The sequence below is a fragment of the Lepidochelys olivacea genome (genome assembly GCF_965140295.1).
Source record: "Lepidochelys olivacea isolate rLepOli2 genome assembly, chromosome: 12".
NCBI classification, from domain to species: domain Eukaryota; kingdom Metazoa; phylum Chordata; order Testudines; family Cheloniidae; genus Lepidochelys; species Lepidochelys olivacea.
The window spans coordinates 16,608,219-16,633,429 of NC_140422.1; the positions used below are offsets into that span (position 1 = coordinate 16,608,219).

Below are 25,211 nucleotides of genomic sequence, written 5' to 3' on the forward strand. Positions count from 1 at the left end.
CTGACCCAAATATGTCTAAGTCAGTAATCAGTTAATTAACATGTGACCAAGGGGTGTGTGGGTGGGTGTTTACAGAACCTTTTTTGTTTTAGCCAAACACAAACAAAAATACTTTGTAAACACACACAGTGTTCATAAATTACATTTTGTTTTAAACTATGGCTTATTGACCTATGCAGTGTAAACATATTGTCATGGTAGTTATATGGGTGGTGACTACTATAATTAAGGTTATGTCAGGACTTTCGTTTTAATCCTGTGTTTTCACATACTCAAAACTTCCTAAAAGATTCTCTTTGAGGGATGAAATTTCCCATGTTTAGTCTCAACCAAGAGGTGATTTTTTTTCTCTTGCTAAGTTTGAGCATACTTCAGTCATTTATCTGTTTTTTCACTTACACAATGGTGAAACCCCATGGAGCCACAGGAGCACTAGGTTGCAAAGGGGAGGGAGATGTCCTGATACAAAAAAGAGTCAGGGAAGGTGTATGCACGCAGGGGAGACTTCCAAAACACATAGATTAATAGATTCCAAGGCCAGAAGGGGCCATCTAGTCTGACCTTTGGTTCAACACAGACCACAGAATTTCCCCAAAATAATTCCTAAAGCAGATCTTTTAGAAAAACATCAGTTTTTTATTTTAAAATGGTCACTAATGGAAACTCCACCACAGCCCTTGGTAAATTGTTGCTGGTTCATGCAGGCCTGCATGTGATCTTCAGTTGGTGAAACCCATATAAGTACCAGCAAGGAAGCAGAACAGCCTGACAGAACTAAATCAAATAGATTAAATGTGCAGTCTTACACACTTAAAGTTACATTAATGTACTTTCAAAAAAGTCTGTAGTAAAAGATTTTGAAAAGATGTATTAAAGCACTGGTCCCTTTTTCATTCGTTCTTCTCTAATGTCACTAATGCACAAAATGACTTGAAGTAAATAGTTACTAGTTTTTCCTCAGTCACTGTCTACCTCAAGGAACAAATGGGTGAGATTCAGCCTTGGTGTCAATAACACAATTCTATTGAAGTCAGTGGAACTGTGCTCTAGTGCAGAAATTGTCCCACTGATCCTTGATGTTCACCAAAAAATGAAGTGAATATGTGTAATGTTATGTACATTCTCAATATCAGAAAAGATTGAAAATCATATTCTTATCACTCCAATTTTCAAAGGTGTAACAATTTTTCAATTAAATTATTATTGTAAAGGAGAGATGAAGTTACAGATTCAGCAAAAGCTATTATTTGCCTCTGGAGAAGTGGTTAGTAGCTTTCACTGAACTCATTGAACAATGGGATTGGCTAACATAATAGAAAAAGTAAGTAAATGAAACTTAGACTCATTATCCAATTGTTAGGTATTAATCATTTTTCCCTCATTTATGCCACAATCCCAAATATATCATAAAAAATTTTGAAAAGAAGATATTTGCAGTAGCCACCTGTCAGAGTGTACTATCTGTCTAACTTATTTTGAAAATACAAAGAAGAGCTAATCAAAGTTAAACACTAATGAGCTGCAAAACTCTTTCTAAAACCATTAGTGAGAGATTGAGAAATATAACTCCCACAAGCTTCTGTGTTGTTTTCCATTTCTCAAAATGCACAACAGATCACTTTACAGTGAATTTGGTATTCAAGAGGGGGAAAAGAAGTTTTTCATGTTAGAAACTGTGTATGTGAAGAGTCAGCCTTTCATCTAAGTTAGAAACCCCTGAAAACAAGGATTCAGATCGGAGTGAATTATAGTTACATAAATGAGAATCATTGGCTTCATTCCTATCTTCTTGGTTAAGAAGATGATAATATCTTGATCTTACCTCACTTTTCAGACATAGATCGCAAAGCACTTTACAAATCTATTGTGCTGTTATCTTGTAGGCCACACAACCTACCCCAATATGGAGGGTTAAAAGCGGCTCAGAAAATGGGAGACTTCCTATGCTTTATGCATATGTTATTAGACTCTTAAATTGTCACAAACAGATTTACATTGAAAGTGAAGGAACAAACTAAAAAATAATTGGTTTATTTCCTTTGTGATGAAGCAAATTAATTTTGATTTAAAAGCAATCAGTAAGTAATCGTAGAGCCTACTTAAGTATCCAAAGGCCATTAGCTACCTTATTAATCTATGTCAAAAGAAGGTTTCTTTGGGACTGCCAAAGGGGTTTGCAGGGGTTTGCAGACCTAGCCCCTAACATAGTAACACAAGGCATGAGGTGCTGATCAGCTCCAGTAAGGTGCTGAGTCCTCTCAGATCCCATTACATTCAACAGGAATTGAGGGGGCCCTTAAAAAGCCAAATTCTAGTGTAATGGTAGGCAAAGAATCTGATCCTTTGAGCTGTTGCAACTCATTATTCAGGATGAGATGGTGTGTTGTACAGTATTTAGAAACCAGCCTTGCAGAGAGGTTTTTGTTATTAAATTGCGCCCAGAATACCAAAATGTCGCCAAGTATATGGGCACTCTCTTTTAGTCACTACAGCTTTAGCAGTGGGATGAATGTCAAAGAAAATATTTGGTGACAGTTCCCTGTGACCCAGATTTTATAGAAGTCTCTTATAAAATAATCTTTTAGTGAACACTCCTGACATACACATCCTAAGAACCACCTCATCCCTGTGAATCCAAAGCCAGAAATAAAGCTGCTGTTCACTGGAAGATCTGTGACTTTCTATCTGAGAATTTTTGTCTTGTTTGATAGTTCATTCTTTGTGCCCTGCAGATCCATTTTGAATCATCTGAAGCAGGAATAAATCTATTACAATAACTACTACTATTTTTAAAACATAAGATGGATCTGTGAAGAGGTTTTAAAAAGTAAAAATGAAAGGCGGAAGTTGTAAGGAATACCTGTTCACTGGACAAACCTGCAATGCAGTAAATAATAACCCCAGAGGTGAAAGACAGCCTATTCTAGAAAAAAGGCAATGGAAAAGACTTTGTGTGTGTGTGAGGGGGTAGGTCTAGGGGAGAATAGGTCCTTTATTCTTTGGTAACTTTTCTGATTTTAAATATGTGCTTGTCTGGTCGTAAGGACCAAGGTCATTCCTACTGCTCGGGGCCTAGGCTTTGTGCCTGCATTGGCGGTAGCTTCTCTCCTCTCTCTCCTTTTCCTCCCTCCCTCTATTTCTCCTTTTTCTCCTGAGGTGCAGATGGCCACATTTGCAGGTTAACTGGAACAGCTGGAGGCGCATTATTAGCTTCCTGCTGCTAACTCATATTTGCTTAGATTTTTTTTTTTTAACAGCAACATAATTTACAACTAGTAGGCCAGTGACAAAGCTGGCATGTTCTAAATCCGCATCAGATTTATGTAATGCTGTTGCTTATCAGTGAATGAAGTCCTAATTATTACTTTATACCATTAAATAGCATAAATATATAAACTGTTATACAAATTGCAGTGAATGTTTTCTCTAGGGAGCTCTAGACAAAATTTTAATGTAGTGCATTTGTCTGTGGTGGCAGTTTCTATGGTATACAATAATGTTGATAAATTTTACTGTAGCAAGTGACATTTTATAACATTAATCTTGGTGGTAAAAATCTGATGAATACTACAGCTATACTGGTGGGTGCAGTAAGAAGGAGAGCTTTTGACACCAGCTGAATCAATTTTAATACTAGTTTTTAAAAAATTCCAAACATGAGTATTGTGCTCAGATGACAGACCCTTAGCTGGAGCTGAAGATGACTCAGGCAAGCATCAGAGAACCAAACACCGGGGCACTTTCCTTGATGATGGTGATAATTAATTTTTTAAAATCCTGACTGATCAATATATTTCTTTGTTTTGAAATGCAAAAAGAAAAAAATCCGAAAGACACAGTAATGAACTTAAAATCCTTACCAGTTATTTAAACTCTGTGCATGTGTGCCTCTGATAAAAACCCTGCAATAATTAGAGATGCAACACCTGGGCTCAAATGCCGTTTCAGATGTCTAATATGCAGATGCATGGCTTGCTAGAGCTATTATGGTCAATACTGACTACTGCTGAAAAGCCTTGCTGACAGAAGTTGAGCAGCCTCACTGGTGTATTACCAGTGAGTGTGCAACTACAATCTTGTGTGTGTTAAATTGAAACACAATGACTCTGAAAGTAAGAAAGTAAATTTGAATTCCAAGAGTAATGAATCAATTTTTTTTTCACTTGCACCTTCCCTCTGATTTGGCCCATGGTGTAGCAAGAAGAGATCAATATTGCTAATATTTGATATTTATAAAAGAATCTTCTGGCGTGTTGTGTGTTTTGAGTCACTTTAAACACTGTTTTTACTAATGTTTTCAAAGACTGAGGCCACGATATTGCAAACACTTAAGCACGTACTTAATTTTGTTACCGTGAGTACTTAATTTTGTTACCGTGAATGCGGCGCACTGTAGTAAAGTTAAGCCTTTGTGTAAGTGCTTGTTTGCAGGTTTGAGGCCTTCATAATTTGGGCCCACTCCTGCTTCCATGAAGTCGCGTGCAGGGTTGGCCCCATAATTGGTAAATACTGAAGTCAGCCAGTCTGATTTCCTTCCCCACAGAAGTGCGCCTTGTTTTGAGGGAGAGGAGTGGCATTTAAGGATTATTACAATAACATATGCTTTATATATTCTGCCAGCTGTACAAGGACAGACTGTCCTTTTTATTCGTGGAAATAAACACAAGGTTCAAAGACCCCTGTTCAGAAACAGTGGGCCTGATCCTGCAGGTTTTACTGGGGCAAAACTCAAAATTACTGTCAATGGAAGTCTTGTCTGAGTTACAACAAAGGGCTAAATCTTCCTGTCCACTGGTGTGGGTGGAGGAAATAAAAACCTGGCAGATGCAAAGTCAGGGGAGCGTAAAGGGAAAGGAGAGTCAATCTGGCATCCCTCTGGCATCATATCCCACTGTCCCCAGACTCTGGAGAGCCATCCACATGAACAGGGTGGGGAGGGTGCAGATTAGTGTGTGATTAGGAGGACGGGTACAGTACATGCATCGTACACCTCACCCAGAAACCAGTAGAGAACCAGCTGAAAATGTAATACAGACTCAGGCTGTAGTAGCTGGTATTTTTCCCATCCACTCCTCTGGAACCCTCCTTTAGAGGATGTTGGGGAGAGAGAGAGAGAGAGAGAGAGAGATGCTAGCAGGGGGCAAACTCATGCTGACTCAGGGGACAGGATGCAAGAGCTACAGACGGCCAGAAGGCAGCCTGTGGCTGGCCCTGACTTCTGGCTGTTCCCCTGAGATCTACTGAGCCCTTTGCTCATGCTGCAGTGGGAAGTGGAATGATGTGGTGGAGTGTCTGTGCTGGGGACCCCGTAAAGCTTCCTGTCTCCTGTAGAGGTTGTGCAAGAGAGCAGTCAGGCCTGATTTAGATTGGCAGGATTTTGCCTTATATAATAGTTTAGATCAAAAAAAGTGTTGCATGCATCTGTGCAAAAGTTTTATATTCCCAGCAAAGAAATTTTGCTGGTGCTCAATTGTCTGTGTATTAATTATTCACGTGACTCCACTGTTAAATAAAAATGCTAAGATGCTTCAGATGTCATTCAGTCTTTAACAGGATAGCTGCCAATCGCAGGTAAATCCAGTCCATCCACATTGTATGGATCATGGTGCAGAAAATAATTTAATGCATGAAACTGTAAAATAGCCATTAAGGCAGCAATTTCTGTAGCAAGCACTTGGCTGAAATATTTAGTGTAAAATCTTGATGAAATAGACAGTTTTTTCCCCTTTTTGCAACTTGAGATGAAATGGCAATGAATGATACAATCTTTTGACTGATCACAGAGCAAAATAAGATATAAGAGAAGTATGATGTTTGTAACACACCGTGAGTTTAGCCTGTTAACTCATTCACTTCACTACTTTGTTATTGAATAATCAAAATTTCTCATCAAGCATGCAGTAATTTCATGCATTTCAGTGCCACAAATGTTGTTTTTTACACTATACAACTTAATGTTGTTTTTTTAAAATAGCTTCAGTTTTGTTCATATGAGCATGGATACAGCCCTTCCTCCTGAATTTGTTTTTTCTAGGGATTCCACCACTTTAGGAAAGTTTCCATGGTTCCATGAAGAACAATGTACTTTTAAAATTGACTCTAATTCTCTGCATGTTTTAGCTTCTCTTGGATAAATTTGTTTTTCTGTTAATTGTGTGGTTGGTTGTGTTTGTTTTGTTTGTTTGTTTTTGTTGTGTTTTTTAATCCCTGACACAGCTGGGAAGACATTGTGTATGGAGCTATGAAGTTGAAATTCTGTCCCTTTGACTTCAGTGGGACCAGAATTTCACTCCTGGTATTCTGGTCTTGAAAACTTTTAGGTATATGTATACATATCCCTTTAGATATCCTCCTCTATGTCACTAATGGATCTCTGAGTGGCTAGATTTACCCTACCTTAACCCCCCCTCTACCAGCCATGTATTTTTTTCTGACACACTTTTTTTAGGCAAGAAGAAGTGGATGGAATTCGTTGAAGAGCCATTCTACAGCTCTCTCTTTAATAGGCTGGTAACAGTTGAGCAGTTTGAGGAATTCTTCCCCTCTAGGGAGTTAGTCCTTTGTTTCTCGTGTAGCATGAGGAGCAAGAGGCTGAAATCAGAAATCCAGGCTTGTCTCTGTATAACAGTTTAGGTCCCTGCCACTAAGAAAGCCCACGAGTGTTGACTGGATACAGATTGTAGTCCAGTATCATCTATTGCAGGTTTTATGCTTTTTAAAATTTCTGAAGTCAGTATCGCTTAAAATGTTGACAGGGGCCTTCTTAAATCTTGTAGTCCTGAGAGAGCTCATGATGCTGATGTTGGTTCTGCTGCACTGTTCTTTTACAATATGAAACATAAAATATTAGCACTTGTGCATACAAGCTATTTGAAAGAGCATAAAATGTCAGTTGATAGAGTAGGCTGCCATACAAATCCTCCATATCCTTTTCCCCTTTGTTCTCCCAACCATTCCCACTTGACACTAGGGCTGTGACACTATTTTACCCAGAATTCATCTGTGAGGATTTGGGTTTTGTTACACTGGTGAGCATTAGCCTCTGTTCAAAACCTGTTAGCAAGACTGGCTTGATGATGTTGGTATAGCCAACTCTTTCCTTATCTTTGAGAGGGTCTCCTGACCTATGCTCTATTTTGCTCCATTGTGACATTGGTGTCTCTCTCTCTCCATTATCTTTAGAGGACACCAGGTAATGCTGCTTGCAGACTATGTCATTAAACACAGTTTGAAGAGCTGTCATATTGATAAGGGCTAGCAAGTTTAAAATGTGTCCCCTTCTCAAAATTGGCAACTCCCAGTAAACTTGTGTACCAATGCATTACAGCTTGTGCATGGGTTTAGAAAGAATTAATCTTTTGGCTGCTGTTATAGCTCTTAAGAAGCAGCGTTTCTCATAATGCACCTCAGGAAATATTGACTCAGCAAAAAAGGATTGTGTATTTTTGATGAATTGAAGAAAGTCATCTTAGTTTGTATCTGAATTATTTTTAATGGTTCATTTACCTTGCAGTGTAGTGAATTCAGGCAGCTTCTGTTGACACTGATGTATTTTGAAATCATGCAGAGTAACTCATGGGTGCCACCAGACTAATTTATACCTTGAGGGGTGAAAGAAAAATATTGAAGATTTTGCAAGACTGTCTACTTAGGTGGATTAGATTTCTGATCCGGATATAATTTTTGCACCCTACTCCTCTACTTTCCCCTAAACCTACAGAGTTCTCACTGTACGTCCTCTGAAACTGGGAGGACCTGGATGAGGGGATTGGGTTGTATTGTAATGAATAAACCCATAATCCAGACACTTCAGATTATGTTTTGTGGAATAGTCTGTGCATGGGTCAGTATAAGGCTGTGGCCATCCAGAACACTGGCCCTAGTTACGTTAACTTTTGCAATGCTGATGTACATCTGTGTCTGTACTGAAAGCACTTATGCCTAAATTTGGCAAGTGATTTTTCAACTACCATAAATAGCTCCTCTTTACAGACCATAATAAAGTATTTGTGTAATGCTCTGCTTAATGTTTTAAGTGTACACTAAATAAAAAAGTATATTCTAATAGCCCAGTATTATTTCTATGTGGTCAATAAGAGCACAAAGCTGACTATCCCCATCACACCCATTACTGTGTACAGTACTTAGTTACATTTGAAAAATGATATCTTGTTCTGTCAGCTTTTTGCCTCCCCTTGTATTGCTTGCTGGATGTGAACACAGTGTGTGGACCTTAAGAAACAATTACTTACAAAACCCAGCCATTGTGTCACACTTTGGTAACACTAGTATGGTTATTGCTAGAAGTAAAATGTCTAACACAGGTCTCCGGTGCTTGCGGCCTAGTATGTTATTGCTTTGAGCTGGTGTATAACTAATTGTATTTGGAAGGTGTAGGTGTTATATTGTCCACTGAAGCATGTTCATGTTGCATTAAAGCATCATAGTGTTTTTTAAACTGGATAAAAGGGGTTTTCATCCAGGGTCAATTATTGGTCTGATGTACAGAGAGAATGTGAAGAATATTTCAGTGGCAATGAGGGCCTATTTGCGAGGGTGTTGACACCTCACTTATAACACTGCTTCAGTTGATTTTCAAAGATACATTTTGCAGTGCCCACCGTTGAACTGAGGTAAGTCTCAGTACCTGTGAATGCTTATAAATATATTGCAGAGTCTATGTTGTGCATTTTGTATTGTATCTTCAGTTACATTGATTTGGAGGCTAGTGCATATTTTCTCCAATCCCTCTTACGACTGCACATTCATACTAGAGCTTCATCATTATGTAAACTGGGACAATAGGATTTACTCCCAAAGACACCTCTCCAGGCAACATAAAGACAGGAGGCAGCCTGAGTTAGTTGAATTCAGCTCCAGATCAGGGTAGCCATTCTACATTGGTGGGGGATGGAGGGGGAGGAGGTGAAATGTGGTTCAAAATTACATGTATTCTGGAGGAATTGACATTTCACCCTAAAACCATGGGGTGTGTGACCAGGATACATAGCAGGATTGAGAGGGTTGCAGTATCGTTGTAGAAGATAAAACAAGAGGAAAACATTTTTGAATTTACTCTTTGTGTATTGAGGCCTTTTATGATTCATCAGTAAGTAAATATAAGCTAAGGGAGTGATTTGTTTCTAACAAGCTTATAAAATACTAGAGTCATTTGTGAGTTTATTGGAGTGCTGATTATAAACATTCCCTCATGCACACTCCTTTATATCAAATTAACATTCAAAATACAAATATTATATCTTTGAATATTTCTGTAATCGCTTCCCGAGTATTTGAATTCTGCACAATGAGAAACTATCTACGGTATGTCATGAAGAACAGTTGGTTGCCCTGCAACTATTTTGTACCCATTTTTCATTTGTGGTGCATTTATTTTGCACATGCTGCGTGTATGAACCGTTCCACACTCTAGCTTTTCATTATTTGATACAATATATAATTGGTGCTCATCTGACTGCAAAGATTCAACTGTTCCCTGTGCCACACTGCCTGCATATGGCTTCCTAGGTTGTACATTAGAACGATTGGGAACATCTAACCTTGTGAATGGAATAGGTATCCTGGTGCAAAACTGTCTTGCTTCAGAGAGCCTTTGGCCTGATCTTCCCAGTGGGATTTGTGTATAAAGGCAGCACCTGAGGCATCATAGGTCTTGTAAAGCACTCTAGAGAGAAGTGGAATTCTGGAGGCCTCATGGGTCTCTAGCCTAGCTAGAAATGTAGTCCAGGCCTCTCTCTTTCTCTTCGTGCTCTAACACGCTTTCTGCTATTAAACAGAGGGGGAAAGAAAGAAACTCTTAAAAGTTGGCATGGTCCGCAGTTAGTCTCCTCGGGTCTCCATGCTCATGCCCAATACCATTTGAGCAAGCAAATACCATTTGAGCAAGCAATGATTTAGCATATTCATAAGGACTCCTAAGTAGCTGAGTAGTTAAGATTCTCTGTACAATAAATTTTAAAATTAAATATACACTATGGGATGGAGTGTAGTCTTGTAGTTAGAACTAGGGAATTGGAAATCAGGGCTTCTGGGTATTGTTCTTGGTTCTGCTACTGACTTGACATATGACCTTGGGAAAGTCATTTAACTTCTCTGTGCCTCTGTATAATAGGTTCGTTACTGTTTTATCCGACTGTCCTTTTATTTTAGGCCCCAACCTATGAAGAGGGTAGCTGTGCTAGGGCCAGTGAATGTACTGCGTGAAACATCATCACATATTTCTCCTCTCATAGTTCTTTTGTTTTTACTAGGGACCTGTGGTGCAAACCACATTATGCATCAGGAACCCAGAAGAAACATTAAGTTCAAATACAATGATCGTCAGTAAGAAGTCAGCATTTGCCAATAGTCACCACACAGTAGTACCAGAGATACAACAGCTATCCGCTGAAGAGGAAACAACTCTGGTAACTGTATGCTGTCTGTAGGCAAAAGTTAACTTTTTAAATGTCAGATACTAGAGTAGTATTAGTTAAGGACTACCTTGCAAGATTGTCTTCCCTTAGTCATTTTCTTTTAACTTGTTTGTACGTTAACTCTTTTTTCCAAGACTAGAAGAGGGTCAAAATCCTCATGAGATCAGCATTTCATCTTCCTTTAATTGAACAAAAAGGAAGGTTGTCCTCAATACTCAATACTTTCTGCTGGAGCCCATATGTATCCTCTAGAACCTCCTACTCTGCAATACACCAGTTTGCGTAGGACTTTCTTTGGGGATTGGAAGGCTTGTCCAGACATGTCAAATGAAAAGACGGGGGCTGTTTTGCTTAAAAAATTAAAGAAATAAAATCAAACTGTTTATCTTGTTCAGTGAGAATGTATCACTCTCAGCACTGTGTCTGACTGAACTACTCACACAACAACATAAATACATGAAAAAGGCAACAAAATCAAAGCAAAAACTGAAGTACTTGGTTGAAAAGAGGATCCTGGGGGCAGGTTTTGTTGGGTTGCCAATCTGTTTAAGTTCAAAGCTGCTGTGCAAGATGCACACTCACAGCTGCATATGGAGAGTTCACAGAGCAAGTGTTTCATCACAGGCACTTCTAGGTCCTTGTGCTGGACAAAATCCGTGTCAGATCATAAGTGGGCCAACTTGTGGAGAATGAAGAACAAATCTAAAGGTGGGTTTTTTTATGTGGAGCAACTGGCCATGTGCTACTGAGAGTAAATTTTACATTTTGTACTATGCATAATGATTGTATGATGTTGAGATTTCTCTTAAGAAACCTGGTTTGTGGATTTTTTTAAGGCTAAGTTAATAAAGGATACATTCTCCACTTGATGTGTGGCACATCAGTCAAGCAAATCTCATCAGCATTGGTGGGAGATACTCTGCACATTGACTTGAGAATATGCCTTTAGTATGGAAATGTAGAAATCTGCATAATGCAGAGATGCTGATGATATTTTTTGTCCTCAGACAAAATCTTCTTTCTGATTGTCCTGAAGAATAGAATATGTTATTTGCTCCTTAGAACTCTTCACTTATGAACATCTGTTTTTTGATCTACTCAGACATATATGCATATGCCAGCTAAGTGAATGTTTAAGGTCCCATGTAGTCATTGTTATCTATCATGTAGAGGTGATTAGATTATTTTCATAATTTTTTCCAGTGACGAATATGACAATTGTTTTATGGATTTTTTTTTAACCAAAATTGCTATACCGCTTAAAGCCATAGTGTAGAGTCAGTTATATTGGTGTAAAAGTGACAGGTACTCATGTAGCTATTTCCCTTCCTGTATGGGAATAGCTATACCATAAAGCACTTTTATACTGATCTGACTTGTGCCCACACTTTAACTATGTATAATTAAAGCAGTACAAATTTCTAGTGCAAACAAGCCCTTAACATATGTGCTACAGTATACAGGCACAATATTGGTGTTTAAAGGTTAAATTAATTCAGTGGCTGGGAGAGCCCTCTATCTATCCAGTGGAGTAGTTTATGTCACATTTCCTTTGTTTCTATGTGTGTGTGTCCCTACCCCCCACATTATAATGGTTCTTGTTTTCCCCCAACACATATTAATGGAAGTGGTGTGATACATTCCTGTAATCTGTGTAGATGACAAAACTAGCTTGGAGCCTGTCTGTCACATTAATTATATACTATTATAGACCATTAATCTGATGACTATTTACATGATAGATTTATAGTCTGTTGTGTCGAAGTGTACTTGGGAATTTTAATCTGATGATCAGTGACACAAAAATTTAAAAATAATTTGTGTGTGATCCTGAGTATGCACTGTACGCCTGCATCAGGGACATTGTCTGTTAGAAGGGGCTGAGTGCCACAGTGATTTCGCATTTTAGCCTTTCACCTCTCTATACTTAGATTTGATCAAAAGCAAAGATGAGTTTGGTGGTTTCATCCTGATTCGCAGTGGATGTGACAATGTTAGGAGCAAATGAGGGAATTTTATCTATGTTTTCCTTCATATTTTGCATTGGTCTCCAACTGAGTGCAGGTAGAGTTTAGGGTTTTGGTTTTAGTATCCCTTATAGTCCTTGAATGGCTCCAGATTATTGCAGTAGCCTACCAGCACCCTGTACATGATCACATTATTTTATGTCACAAGACACTGGGTTTATGGAGCTAGGAGTTTGCTAAAATAGCACTGGGGGCATTGTGTTTCTTTGCATCAGTGGTGGAATACCCTGGTCCTGTTAACTGAAAGGTCATGGATTTCTCTTCTTTTAGACTGGATTTAAAGACTTCCATATTTGACACAGCACAATGGGATACTATTTGGTTCCGATAAGATTTTAAAGGAGTTTGTTTTTATTTTTAATTTCTTTGGGGACATATATAACATCAAGGTGAGTAGGTGCCATCTAGATAAAATTGATTTTTATGATTTGTCCATAACACACAATTGTATTTGATACTGTCCAGCTTGGCTCAGTAGAACAGCAGGGTGCAGATTAGGAATGAGCTGCAGTGATAGAAAAGAATAGTATGGAGAACCAACATGGAAAGACGGTAGACCATTTATTGACTGAGACGTATCAATTGGCAGAATTATTCAGGGGATACCAATACAGGAATTGTGTAGATATTGCAACTCATGAGCCTGATTCACCACTGTCTTACGTCATTTTTACAGTGATCTGACACCATTAAACTGGGGGAAATGCAGTGGTGAATTGGGCCCTTGACTAAAAAGGCAGAGTTGTGCAGTATGAGGAAGCTTGTGTAACAATTGTACTGTATTTGACTTTGGCCAGTGTTATTGGTTTATCAATTTCGCACAAATTAAGTGTGTGTGTGTGTGTAGGACTTCATTTACCTCTCATTATACCTGATTTACACTGATGTAAGAGGAGACTCAGGCTCATAACTTCAGCCCAGAGGAAAAATTGATATAAACCATGCAGAAAAAAAGAGGTTTCTAGAGAAAGCCTGACAGACATTAACTCTAGATACTGTAATGCATTGCAGCAATATCATTTATCCTAAACTTTATGCAGTTGTGAGCATAATATTTAAATCTGAAATAAAGTTACATAGCAAGTAAATTGGGGTGCACAACTTTGAACTTCCACATTAAGCTTTCCGTGTAATATGAAAAGTAGGTTGTTAAAGAGAGAGGCTTTTAAAACACATCTTATGTGATTTTAACATTCTCTTCCTTGGTAAAGTATAGTCACAAACAGTGCTTGCCACTGAAAAGTATCAATTCTTGAGTAACATTCAGAAGTCAGTCTGCGGTTCCTTTCAGTAGGAAATCCCACAGCAATTTACACAGTATCATTCTCAGACCCCTGGGAACTGCTTCTTTTAATGGTCATTTTAATTTTGCAATCTACTAACATGTACTTGTATACAGTGTATACCATGAACTTCCATGCTACCAAATAAATAATTTGGAATCTAATTCCTCTGCATATTTTGAGCTCGGGAGTCTCATGGGATAATGAAAAGAGTTTAAAGTGTGTTGTTGTATGTTTGAGCTAATTTAGTCTGAAAAAGAATAGCTTTTTAGGAGTAGAGATCCATGTAATGAGTACAACAAAGGCAGTTAGAAAGTTTATTACCAAAGATCAGTAGAATGCTCCCTCTTAGTGAAATTTGAAAAGAGGGTCTGAGATTTTTATCTCTTCATATCTTCACTGCTTTCCAAAATCATCTTCACCAGCAGGGCTCCAGCAGAAAGCTGGGTATATCCACAATTTGTTTTTGTCAAACCATTATAAAGAGCTGTATTTCAATATACACGAAAAATAAGGAAGATATGAGTAATTTTAATCAATAAATTTGGGTCAAAGCCAAATATATGCTTCAAAAGCAAATTCATTTTGTTGATTTTTCTTATGCACTATCTAGAAATATAAAACTCCTCATGTTATCATTTTTCATTAAAGTAATGTTTTTAAGCACTGTGGACAGCTGTCATCCCTTGAAAACTTACAATAGTAAAATTGTCATAGGAATGAAGCAGGAATACAAGATTTTATTAACCAATCTTCAGCTCATAAAAGACATCAGTTTTGTGCCATTCTAGATCATAAAAATATATTTCAAAGCAGAATCATATATCATCTGCAAGATAAAGCACAAAAGAATATGAGTTGCAGATGCCACCCTAAAATATTAAACTCTGTAAGAGGTGTGTAGGTGTATGTGTATCTACATAGTCAAGTCTGTGGAATTGCATGAGCTGGGAGTGATAGAAGAATTTGGCACTATATCAATATAACCAACAATAAAGATACCTGTGGTTGCATTTTGTTACAGTATATAAGTATAGATTGTCTACATAAGTTTATTGAATAGTGTAGAAACATTAAGGGCCTCATAATGTAGCAGAGTTGTCAAAGGGAGAGATCAGCTCTACCTGGATAAATAGTATAAATAGTTTTCTGTCTGATATGTGACCAAATTATTTTCCAGTTGATTTCCAGCTATGGCCCCAAGTGTCCCACAGATCAAAAAAAGATAAGGGTCAGTTACAAGGTTGAGCTCATTCTATGTTGCTATAGTAACTGACCTCAAGCAACCCTCAGAGGACTACACCCAGTTCCCCAAGTGATATTTCGCTGTCCATGCCATCAATCCCAAGCCTTTCAAAACCCAGACTACTTAATTGTCAGGGTACTGTTTTGAAGAGTGTCTTTGTCCCAGTGGTGCCAAGGTAAGGCTAGCCGAGCTCATTTGTGTCTCCTGAAGACACTTGGGAGAAAAGACATGGGTCCCATCTCTCCAGAAGGATATTGGGAAGCATTCTCTGGGGGTTTAAAGAAGGGTGCAACTATATCCTCCTGGATTAATTAGGAAAATACAAATGAGAAATATAGCTCAGATATTTTGTACAGTAAGAAACTTTCTTAAGTAACAAATAGTGGTGAAGTAACATCAGCCTGCATGTCTAACATTGTAGTAACAATCTCATTTGAACATTTGTTGGTCCGCTGTTTCCTGCTTGTGACCCTGTTTTGCTTATAGTCTACATGCTTCTTTGCTCAGAGCTTGGTTCTACGTTCATCTCCGTGGCAGTTAATGACAAATCAATAGTAAAACAGTGCCATCCACCTAGAATGAAATTGTTCGTTTCCTCACACTGCTTCTATATTCTTTGGTTGCTAATGGGCTTTCTTTATAATCAGATCTTGTTTCATTTATTTGTTTTCCTAGTCTGTTTGTAGTCACTGACTAAATAACATCATGGTGTAAACTGCTTGGATTGTTTGTTTGTTTGTTTTAAATAGTGTTTTACTTGGAAATGAATTGCATAGACAACAGTTTCTTCCATTTCTCAGTTTATGTTTTTATGTGTTTATTCTAATATCTATTTATTTTTACTATTACTAGAGCACCTCTTACAGGGCCCCATTTAATTTTACCAGATTTATGACATAGTACATTAATGTTTGGTTACGCTGCATTTCACTATATCAAGATTCATTAGACATATAGGTAACTCCAGGATGTGTGCGCCTCACTGTAGCCTCCCCTTAACCGTAATTTGCTGCAATGAAGCAGAAATAATAGTATTTTTTGGAAGAGCTGCAGTGTGGGATTTACATGCTGCTATCAAGAATGAGTGTCAGATTGTCTTAAATTTCTTCACAACATGGTCTGGGACTATTTTATTTTCTTCTGTAAGGGAGAATTTTGTTTTATTAAATCAAGTTGCAGAAAGAAGTTTTAACTAACAGGAAAGACAGTGCCTCTTTATTGTTCAAATCTCTCATTTGTTATTGGTTTGATAACATGTCATTGCATGACAGTGTTAATGCACTGTTTTATATTGCCATTAATATAGTTATAATTAGAAATGCAGCTGATACAGAACATGGGTTTAATACAGCATTATTAATTATACTGCATCCTCGCCAGGAGGCTGCTATTGTCAGTTCTCTTAGTGGCTTAGAGACTCGTTGTAATATGTATTAGATGCACAGTGCTGCAACAGAAATAGCTTTATGGAGAGGCATATTCCCACTATAAAATGGGCAGAATGACAATGTAAGTGCTATTAAGCGTCCTATCAGCATATTTAGAACTATCACATAAATACGTTTGAACTTAAGAACAATAAACTGTGTGCTTCACCACTGCAGTTCAGCTGGGTCTGGGCGACCCACTAATCCTCACTAACAGACAGTAAATTATGTACCTAAAAATTATAGAAATGCCTGCCTTTGACATCAGTGGGCACCACCCAGGTTTCACCTTCAGGATTCAGATAATCAGCTCTCATTCCTACTGGCTTCCCTCAAGACCAGTATGGAAATAAGTATGTGTCTGCCAGGGATCAAATGCTTTTGGAGACAAAAGTAGGTACTGAGAACATTACAGGATACTATCATCTCCCCATGATACTTTTACACAAAGCACTCTGTTCCTCTTTTGGCCTGACATAGTTTCAGCCTGACAGAATCCAGCAGGCCTGCTTGTTTTAAACAAGAGCACATCCGATTATTTTTTTGAGAAATGAAGTGTAAAATTAATGCTTATTATTCTGAGCTTAGGGGGGGAAAGGGAAAGAAACCTTAGAATCTTGTTTGCAATGTATTGCTTGTTTGGTGTTAAAATCAATGGATCCACACACAGATACACTTAAGGAGAAATGGGAGAAGAGCTAGCAAAGCAAGCAGCAAAAATCTGCATTTTATTTTCAAATGAGAAGGGCTGCATAATTCACTTGAGTTATGTGGGACTCTCTTATGGATGCCTGTCATGTTAAAAAAAATGGAATAAAAACGAGGGAAATGATGGCATATTTTCTTTTACTAGAGCCCACCAGCACATGCTTGAATGGTGTGCTGGCTGTCAGATGCTGCATTGTCACCATGAAGCTGTCTCATATGTGCCTATGTGATCTTATATAATTCAGGAAAGTTATTCTCCAAAGATACACCTGTATCTCTATGCATACTCTGTGTTTCTATGTAAAATTCTATTAAAATGCCATTGAGAAGCGAGTGATTGTAACAGCATTTCTCTCTGTGTCTTTGGGCATTTTCATAGTTTGGATACAGGTGCACGAGTAGAGAAATGTTTGTCGTGCTAACCGGGGTACTTTCCCTCCCACCTCATCCCCTTTTTTCTTCCTGGATAGTTTTATAAACACAAGAAATACATAATGGACTCCTGTGGGAGTGGAATAAAAACCCCACCAGTGAGGAGAAGGCCTTATAATTCAGAAGTGGATTTGCAAATCAAAAGGTCTTGCCTCGAGTGGGATCAATTTCCAGATCTGCAGGAACCTATTATGTTTTATTATTTTTCATTCCAGGTTTAGTTTGTTATGGGTTTAACTATGTAAAATACTGCAGGGATCAGCCAAGAAAATATGCAATCAGTGTTACCTAATTAAACATGTGAAGAGCCAGAGAATATAATTTCAGTCTCATATTGAATATTACATATATTTCACATTTTTAATTTTTCTGAAATTATAGGTATTTAGCCACAAAGGAAACATTTTTCCTAATGAGTGCTCACTCAGGACCATATGCTGTATATGAATTACAGGTGAATGGGTTTCTGAATAATACAGTATATGGAAGTTAGCAGATGAATGTCAAACATGATTTCTCTGATTCAGTATTTGAAGGAATTCTTTCTATTACCATAGTATCAGCTTTGTACTTTACATGTTTATTATACTGCATTGTCGTTGTTCACAGCTATTTGGTTAAGGGTTCTACAGCATCTCCATCACAAAGCCATCTTCCTGCCTTTTTTTCCCCATGGGGTTTATTACTAAACTATGCAGATTTGCACAGAACTGAAACTGGGCACACAAGAGTCTCTTCTAGGAAGCCAGGTTGGATAATACAGGAGATTGGGGGAAAGGAAGTTTTTAAAACATATTCATACTTAAATACTAAATATCTGCCCATCTTTGGTGGCTGTCCAGATCAGAAATTTCAAAAATTTCAAAATAGAATCCTTGTGTTCTCGCAAATATTCCACCTCTCGGTTTTGCCATCTAGAGAATTTCTGGAGTAGTCAGAATGCAGAGTAGAAGGACCTGGTGTCTGTACTCACACCAGTGTTTTTTCTCTTCTCTTTTCTGTCCCTTTTCTATTTTTACTTCCTACCCATCCCCTCTGTCTGTCTTCCCACCCCCCTCCCTCAATCTCCCTCTTCTTTCTCCATGAAACATTACAAAGAAAAAGGATAGCATTTCCCCCTCCAGTCTAAACTGGCTATGCACACTGTAGGGCCTTTATTGCGTATTCTGCAGTCATTTTATGAATAGAGGACCACAGTGCAGATCAGGGTAGAGAAACGTGCCCTACATGTTAGAGGTGCCTGGCATCCCCTCTGTGGGAGGAGCTATCCATTCATGCTTCACTGATGCTGCCTCTTCTCCTCAAGCATTTCTTGTCATCAGCATTCTGCTCTCTGCTCTGTATGTGTTACAGGCAGTATGGGGAACAGAGCACCAATTATAAGTGCAATTCGGGAGCTTACCTGTTTTTGGAGCAGCATAGACAGCTCCTAACAATGGCCCAGGCATAGCTCACTACTGCACAAGTCACCACTTAACAGATTTTTTTTAATATCCTCTTGGTGAGTTTAGGGCCCTTTAAGACACATGTACTCTGGGAATTCTCTCCAGCTGCATGCCACCAACCCGCCCCTGCTGGCCCTGTTTTCAACAAAAAACCAGGTTCTAATATGTAGGCTATGTGTGTGTCTGAGCTATTACAAGTACATAATGGCTGCTCCATTTGCTTTCACTGTTACCATACTACTGTTATTTAACTTGTTACTTTGTAAGGGCTTTGAGATTCCTTAAGTTTCAAAGGCCTTATGGAAAACAATAATTTTCCTCTGTTCAGTCATTTTAAGGTTATAAAAAGGTAATATAAAAGCAATTATAAACAGAGATTTTCTATGCTCTTTCTCAAATTATTTGAAGGATGAAAGTACATTTAGCAGGAGGTTATTTCATAGTGCTATAATCATTTCTTGCTATTCTGGAACTAAAAATGTAAACTCGATGAGATTTTGAGATGAAGACATAAAGTAGTGCATATCTCATAGGCCAGAACTTGATTTTTTAAAATATATTTTCATGAGAAGACAAATATTTGGCTGGTATTTACAAAAAACACTTGTAAAAACTGTGGGCATATTTACTGGCGTGCACAAAACAGGTATTGTGTACACAGTCTCCCCTGATCTTCCCCTCTCCCCCCACCCAAATACAGATTATTGCATTTGTATTTCTGGGCGTCTTTTGAAATGTTGTTCCAATATCACACAATATGTCCTAACTGCACAAAACACCAAAAATGACCAATTAATGTATTCGGTTAATATGCTGGTAAAATAATAATAGTGAATGTTTATTAATAAGCGAAAATTTAAGGGGATTTTTAAATAGGTTCTTTGTATTCAGAACATCTCCATGAAAGATCTGTTCAAAACAAATATAGATGAAAGGAAAATTCAATTTAAAAATGCCATTTAAATGCCATCAGTGGTCTCACTTCAACCTCAAAAAGGCATTACATATAAAATGAAGGCTGAGTTAGCCCTGCATTCCTGCTATTCCCTGATAGCTTCCTCTCCTCCTATATACTTGCAATGTAATCTGAGGTGAAGATGGGAATTCACTCTGTTTGTAGTGGTGGTGGTTGAATTCACACTGTTCAATTTGTTTTAAATGCTGTTTGAGTGTTTAATAATAGATATCCAGAGCAACAATGTTCTGCCTTTGTGGTAAGATGCAAGGTGCAAAGTACAATATTGTCACAAGCCTGTAAACAGGAGTATATGTTACTGGTGGTTTGATCACAGCATCACTTTCATCACAGCTGAAAATAAATGCCCCTAAATTTGACTTGCGGCTGTACACCTGAATACATTGTACAAGTGACTGTGTGTGCTTTTGTAATAGGGACACAGAAATTGTAATGTCTTTGGGTCCTTGAAGCTGTGCAATCCAGCTTTACCATTTCTAGCAGACTGCTGCATTTCAGACACTAATCTGCTGTGTCACTAACAAGTTGTATCATTTGAACCTTGCAGAGGAAGGCATCAATCATGAGTGCAAGCTGTGTAACCAGATGTTTGACTCTCCAGCAAAGCTTCTGTGTCACCTGATTGAGCACAGCTTTGAGGGGATGGGAGGCACATTCAAATGCCCTGTTTGTTTCACAGGTAAGACAGTAAGACCTAGACAAGCCTCAGTGTGCATGGCTTGATCTAGAAATGACACACAGGGGATTTTTAAAATACAGTGTTCCATTCCCTGGGAAAAATACTCTGCTTGGAAACGTTTAAAATATCATCAGTCTGAAACTGGAGCTAGGAATGAAGAACAGCACCGTGATTTTTTGACACCCTGCATCAGTTCCCAAACTCAAGAAGCTAATAACAGCCCTTTTGAAATTACATTTGTTGGGTAGAATGTGATAGTTCTTGTGAGATAAGGACCTACTCCTGTGCACCCCTCACTCATGTGAGTGCTTTTTACATACCCAACTAGCCTGTAGTCAGTTCTCAGTGGAAGTACTCATGTGAGTAAAGGGCTGGTAAGATCAAGCCCTAAAACTGTATAGTTTGGACAATTGCTGTATTCATTTTTTTCATTGTAAGACCAGAATCTGCCCTCAGATACATATGCCCAGGTCCTGTTTTTTCTATGTAGAGCACATATCTAAAATCTTGCTGTTTATCCATCTTTTGTAGTTAACTTTAAGCTATTTCTGCAAAGCAAATTTGGATGATCTTGGTTAAAGCGACTGTAGGATCTGTTGAATGCTCTATATGCTTTTTTTAAAATTGCAATGAACGTCTTGTATTTGAAAAATGTTAAAGTAATGCTGGATGTGTACATGATATCTGTCTTTCATTTCCTACGTGTGTGACTATGAGCTAAGTAAAAAATAAAGGGTTGAATCATGAGGGGCACTCGGCACCCACAGTCCCCCTTAACTTCAGTGGAAGTCGCAGGTGCTCATGACCTCTCAGAATTTGATCTGTAGTTTGAGAGACTGCAGTTTGTAGTTTTGGACTTAATTTGTCCTTTTCTGGCTGTTTACACTGCAAGCTCAGCTTGTGTACACGTACTCTCTGGAGCCATGGGAGCTAAGCCATGCCCACTATGTACCCACTAGTTTCAGGCAGGTCTGTACTCTGCATGGCTAAGCCTTGTCTCAGTTGCCCATGCTACTGCAGCTACACTGCTGTTCATACCTGTGCTAGCTCAATGAGGCTCCCATGAGTACGTGTACATGAGCAGGGCAGTCACACCCCTACCTAGTAGTGTAGATCTAGCCTCTGAGACATGCTATGAAATAAATCCTTAATAGTATTTCTTTAAATTCAGTTAGTAAGAAGCTACTTTTGCATATTGCATAGATCTAGAACCCATAAACATTGATCTAAAATGAGATGTGAAGTAGGCTGGGAAATAATCTTAACCAAATAAATCATAAACTCATCGTGCTTAATTTCCAAACTCTACCAGTCAAAATCAGAATAACTTTCAGTTCAAAATTATAAAAATGCTTAGGTGTAACAGTATTTATGGTATAAAATCTTATCTTTTCTATTCTATATGGACAAAATAGTTATACAGGTTGTCTTTGCAACAGACTACATCTGCAGGTTCACACTTCCTTTGTAGTCTGTCAGAAATGTTGCATTGGTCACACATCTTCTGTATTAACCCCCTAGATCTCTACTGGTTCAATTCTCCTGCATTATAAATAAATCTCATGTACTTATGATTGGCTCACAGCTCCCTGCAAAAGAGGTGACACCCTTTTTTCAATTATACAATTGGGTTCATCCAATTATGAATGGAGAGCAGTGACTTTATGGTGGAATATCAAAAATCTATATGATATTTAGAGTCTATTATAACTAAGCTAAACATCATTCTTTAAAACTTAAATTATTAATATTGTCCACTCTTGCAGGATAATTGTACTGAAACAGATATTGATGATTTATTGATAAATATCATTGGACCTTTTAGGATTACAGCCATAATAAATGTGCAGCAAATATGGGGAAGAAGTTACCTAAAGCAAACTTAACCTCTGATTACACTGTATTATTTCAGTTTTTGTACAGGCAAACAAACTGCAGCAGCATATCTTTGCAGTCCATGGGCAGGAGGATAAAATTTATGACTGTTCCCAGTGCCCACAGAAGTTCTTCTTTCAGACAGAACTTCAGGTATGTTTTTGAAATGAGTAAATGCAAACTGACAGCAATTATTTTGTTTGTATGTAATAACCCTCTCATCACTGCTCGGCTTTTAGACCATTTCTTTAACCAATTTATAACCATGGTTTTCCCTCCCTCTTTGCAACAGCAGCAAACTTTCCTACTCTCTCTTTCTCTCTCTCCCCATGGGAGCTATCAGGAGAAAGGGATCTCTGAGCCTGGCTGGCATAAAATAAGACAAGACAGATATCATGATTCTTTATGAGTATTTCTCTTGACAGTAGCATTGCTACATACTGACATGTCTACATGAAGCACTATGTAAATAATTTCTTTTTCTCTATTAATAATGTAGGGAATGATTAACACACAAAGACTAAACTAACGTTATGACATTCCTCCTTCCCCAGTGTAAGTAAAAAGTAAAGGAATCGTACCTATCTAGGTACAAGAGCAAAATGTACGTGCTACTTGAACATAGAATTCTAATCAGACCAGCCACAGCCGCAAAGGCATAGTAGTATGTAGCAGATTGTTAAAACTAGGCACTACGGTCCAATTTCACTGCTGGCATAAGTGGATGCAGCTCCATTGATTTCAGCCTTCCCAAAGTGTGCGTGTGAGACAGAAGTATGCATTGCACTTTTTCAAAAGACTGCGCAGATCCAGATTCCCCTGGCCCTTCTGGAGGCAGTAGGTCTGCCTCAGGCACAAGGGCTCTGGGAGCTCCCTCAGGGCAACTACTGGAGGAGTTCTAAGGAGCAGTGTTGGGAATCATAGAAGTATAAGGCTGGAAGAGGCCTCAAGAGGTCATCAAGTCTAGCCCCCTGCTCTGAGGCAGGGCCAAGTAAATCTAGACCATCCCTGACAGGTGTTTGTCCAACCTGTTCTTAAAAACCTTCAGGGATGGGGATTCCACAGCCTCCCTTGGAGGCCTATTCCAGAGCTTAGCTACCCTGAGAGTTAGAAAGTTTTTCCAAATATCTAACCTAATTCTCCCTTGCTGCAGATTAAGCCCAATACTTCTTGTCCTACTTTCAGTGAACACAGAGAACAATTGATCACAGTTCTCCTTATAACAGCCCTTAGCATATTTGAAGACTGTTATCACGTCCCCCCTCAGTCTTCTTTTCTCAAGACTAAACATGCCCAGTTTTTAAAATCTGTCCTCATAGGTCAGGTTAGTGTTGAATCAATTATGCTTAAAATTAAGTTTTGACCTTCAGTGTTAAACCCGTTGAAATGCAGAGAACCTATCATAGTGCTGTAACTTTGTGTTAATCTAGCAGCAGAGAAAAGCCCTGCATATCTAATTATCACATAGGAGAATTGACTACCAGAGCTTTAACTTTTAAACAGATACACAGAGGTTCTCAGTCTGGCCTTCCTTATCATAATATTTTACCTTTTTAGAATTTCTGCCAAAATATTGCTCCTGTCCCCTGGTAAATGTAATCTTTTTATAGAATGATGCTGTATGCCTCATTTAAATCTATTAGCTTTATAAACCATGATTTACTTAAACTTTGGAGGGTTTTTATTTATCTTGCTGAATTCCCAAGTTGCTGCCTCTTGTGTCGTGCTGTCATGCAGTGGAAGGATGGTTGATCTTTTCACTTTGTTGATTTTATATTTTTTCTCCCAGGGGAATCTCTTCGTTCCCTTGTTCTAGCAATCTCATTTGCATAAGTGTACAAAAGTTTTAACTATACCTTGTTAATATTTTAATTAATAATTTTGTTTTTGTGATTTCTCACTGTGTAGGTTTTAGAAGATAATAATTGGCTTACAAAGCGAGCTTGGATTTTCCCTCCCCTTTTTCATTTAAAGTGGTCTTTGGTCAAAATGCCAGCACAATTAAAATGGGTGCAATGGCTTCCTAGGTCACTGCATTAACCTTTTAAATCAGATGGTCAGATACAGAGAACCTTGTTAAATTATAGTCTTAACAACCAATTGCTTTTTGCAATTAACCATTTTAATTACATAGTGTTCGTATTCTGAAGTGTTGTGCATAGCAAAACCTATGCAAATAGCAGCTTTCATCCAATAAATTTGAATCATAATTGTAATTTTTAGTTTTTACACAGGATATGTGTGCATTTAAAATTCCTGTGTTCATAATAATTATACAAGTAATTTTAAATGGTGTTGGCTGAATGAAAATTCAATGTTTAACTGCACATTTTACTCATGAATTTAGTGGTGACTCAGAATAGGGTGTTTACTTGAAGTAGGGGGTTTTATTGATTGAAATAACTGAGCCAAGCAAGGCACAGAGTATGTGAATACATTAGTTATGAAGACTTTTGAACTAGCAACCTTATTTAGCATGATTAACTCATCAGTTGCTTATTTGTAGGTTGCCTGTTTTAAATTCCTTGGCTGTTTATTAAATTTTTCTCTGCTAGTTGAGAAATGAAGATTTAGTATTACTTGGTGAGCCAATTGTTTAGCTGCTAATAACAGTTTAATGTGCATAGATATTTTAGTCTCTTAGCAGTGCAATTTCTCCTGTATGTTACAGTCTCCG

The 25,211-nt window shown here is 38.1% G+C and overlaps 1 protein-coding gene across 11 annotated transcripts in view; it reads left to right on the plus strand.

The window, feature by feature from the left end:
- ZNF423 (zinc finger protein 423) overlaps positions 1–25,211 on the plus strand; it is a 324,425-nt gene that overhangs the window by 275,449 nt on the left and 23,765 nt on the right. For 10 of the 11 annotated variants that reach the window (XM_084644429.1, XM_084644433.1, XM_084644432.1 and 7 more), the window contains 2 exons: positions 20,528–20,659; positions 22,572–22,687. The exons of the other annotated variant lie outside the window; for it this stretch is intronic. In XM_084644429.1, the coding sequence (XP_084500555.1) occupies positions 20,528–20,659; positions 22,572–22,687 (248 nt within the window). The remainder of the gene's footprint in view (positions 1–20,527; positions 20,660–22,571; positions 22,688–25,211) is intronic. 11 annotated transcript variants of the gene reach the window in all.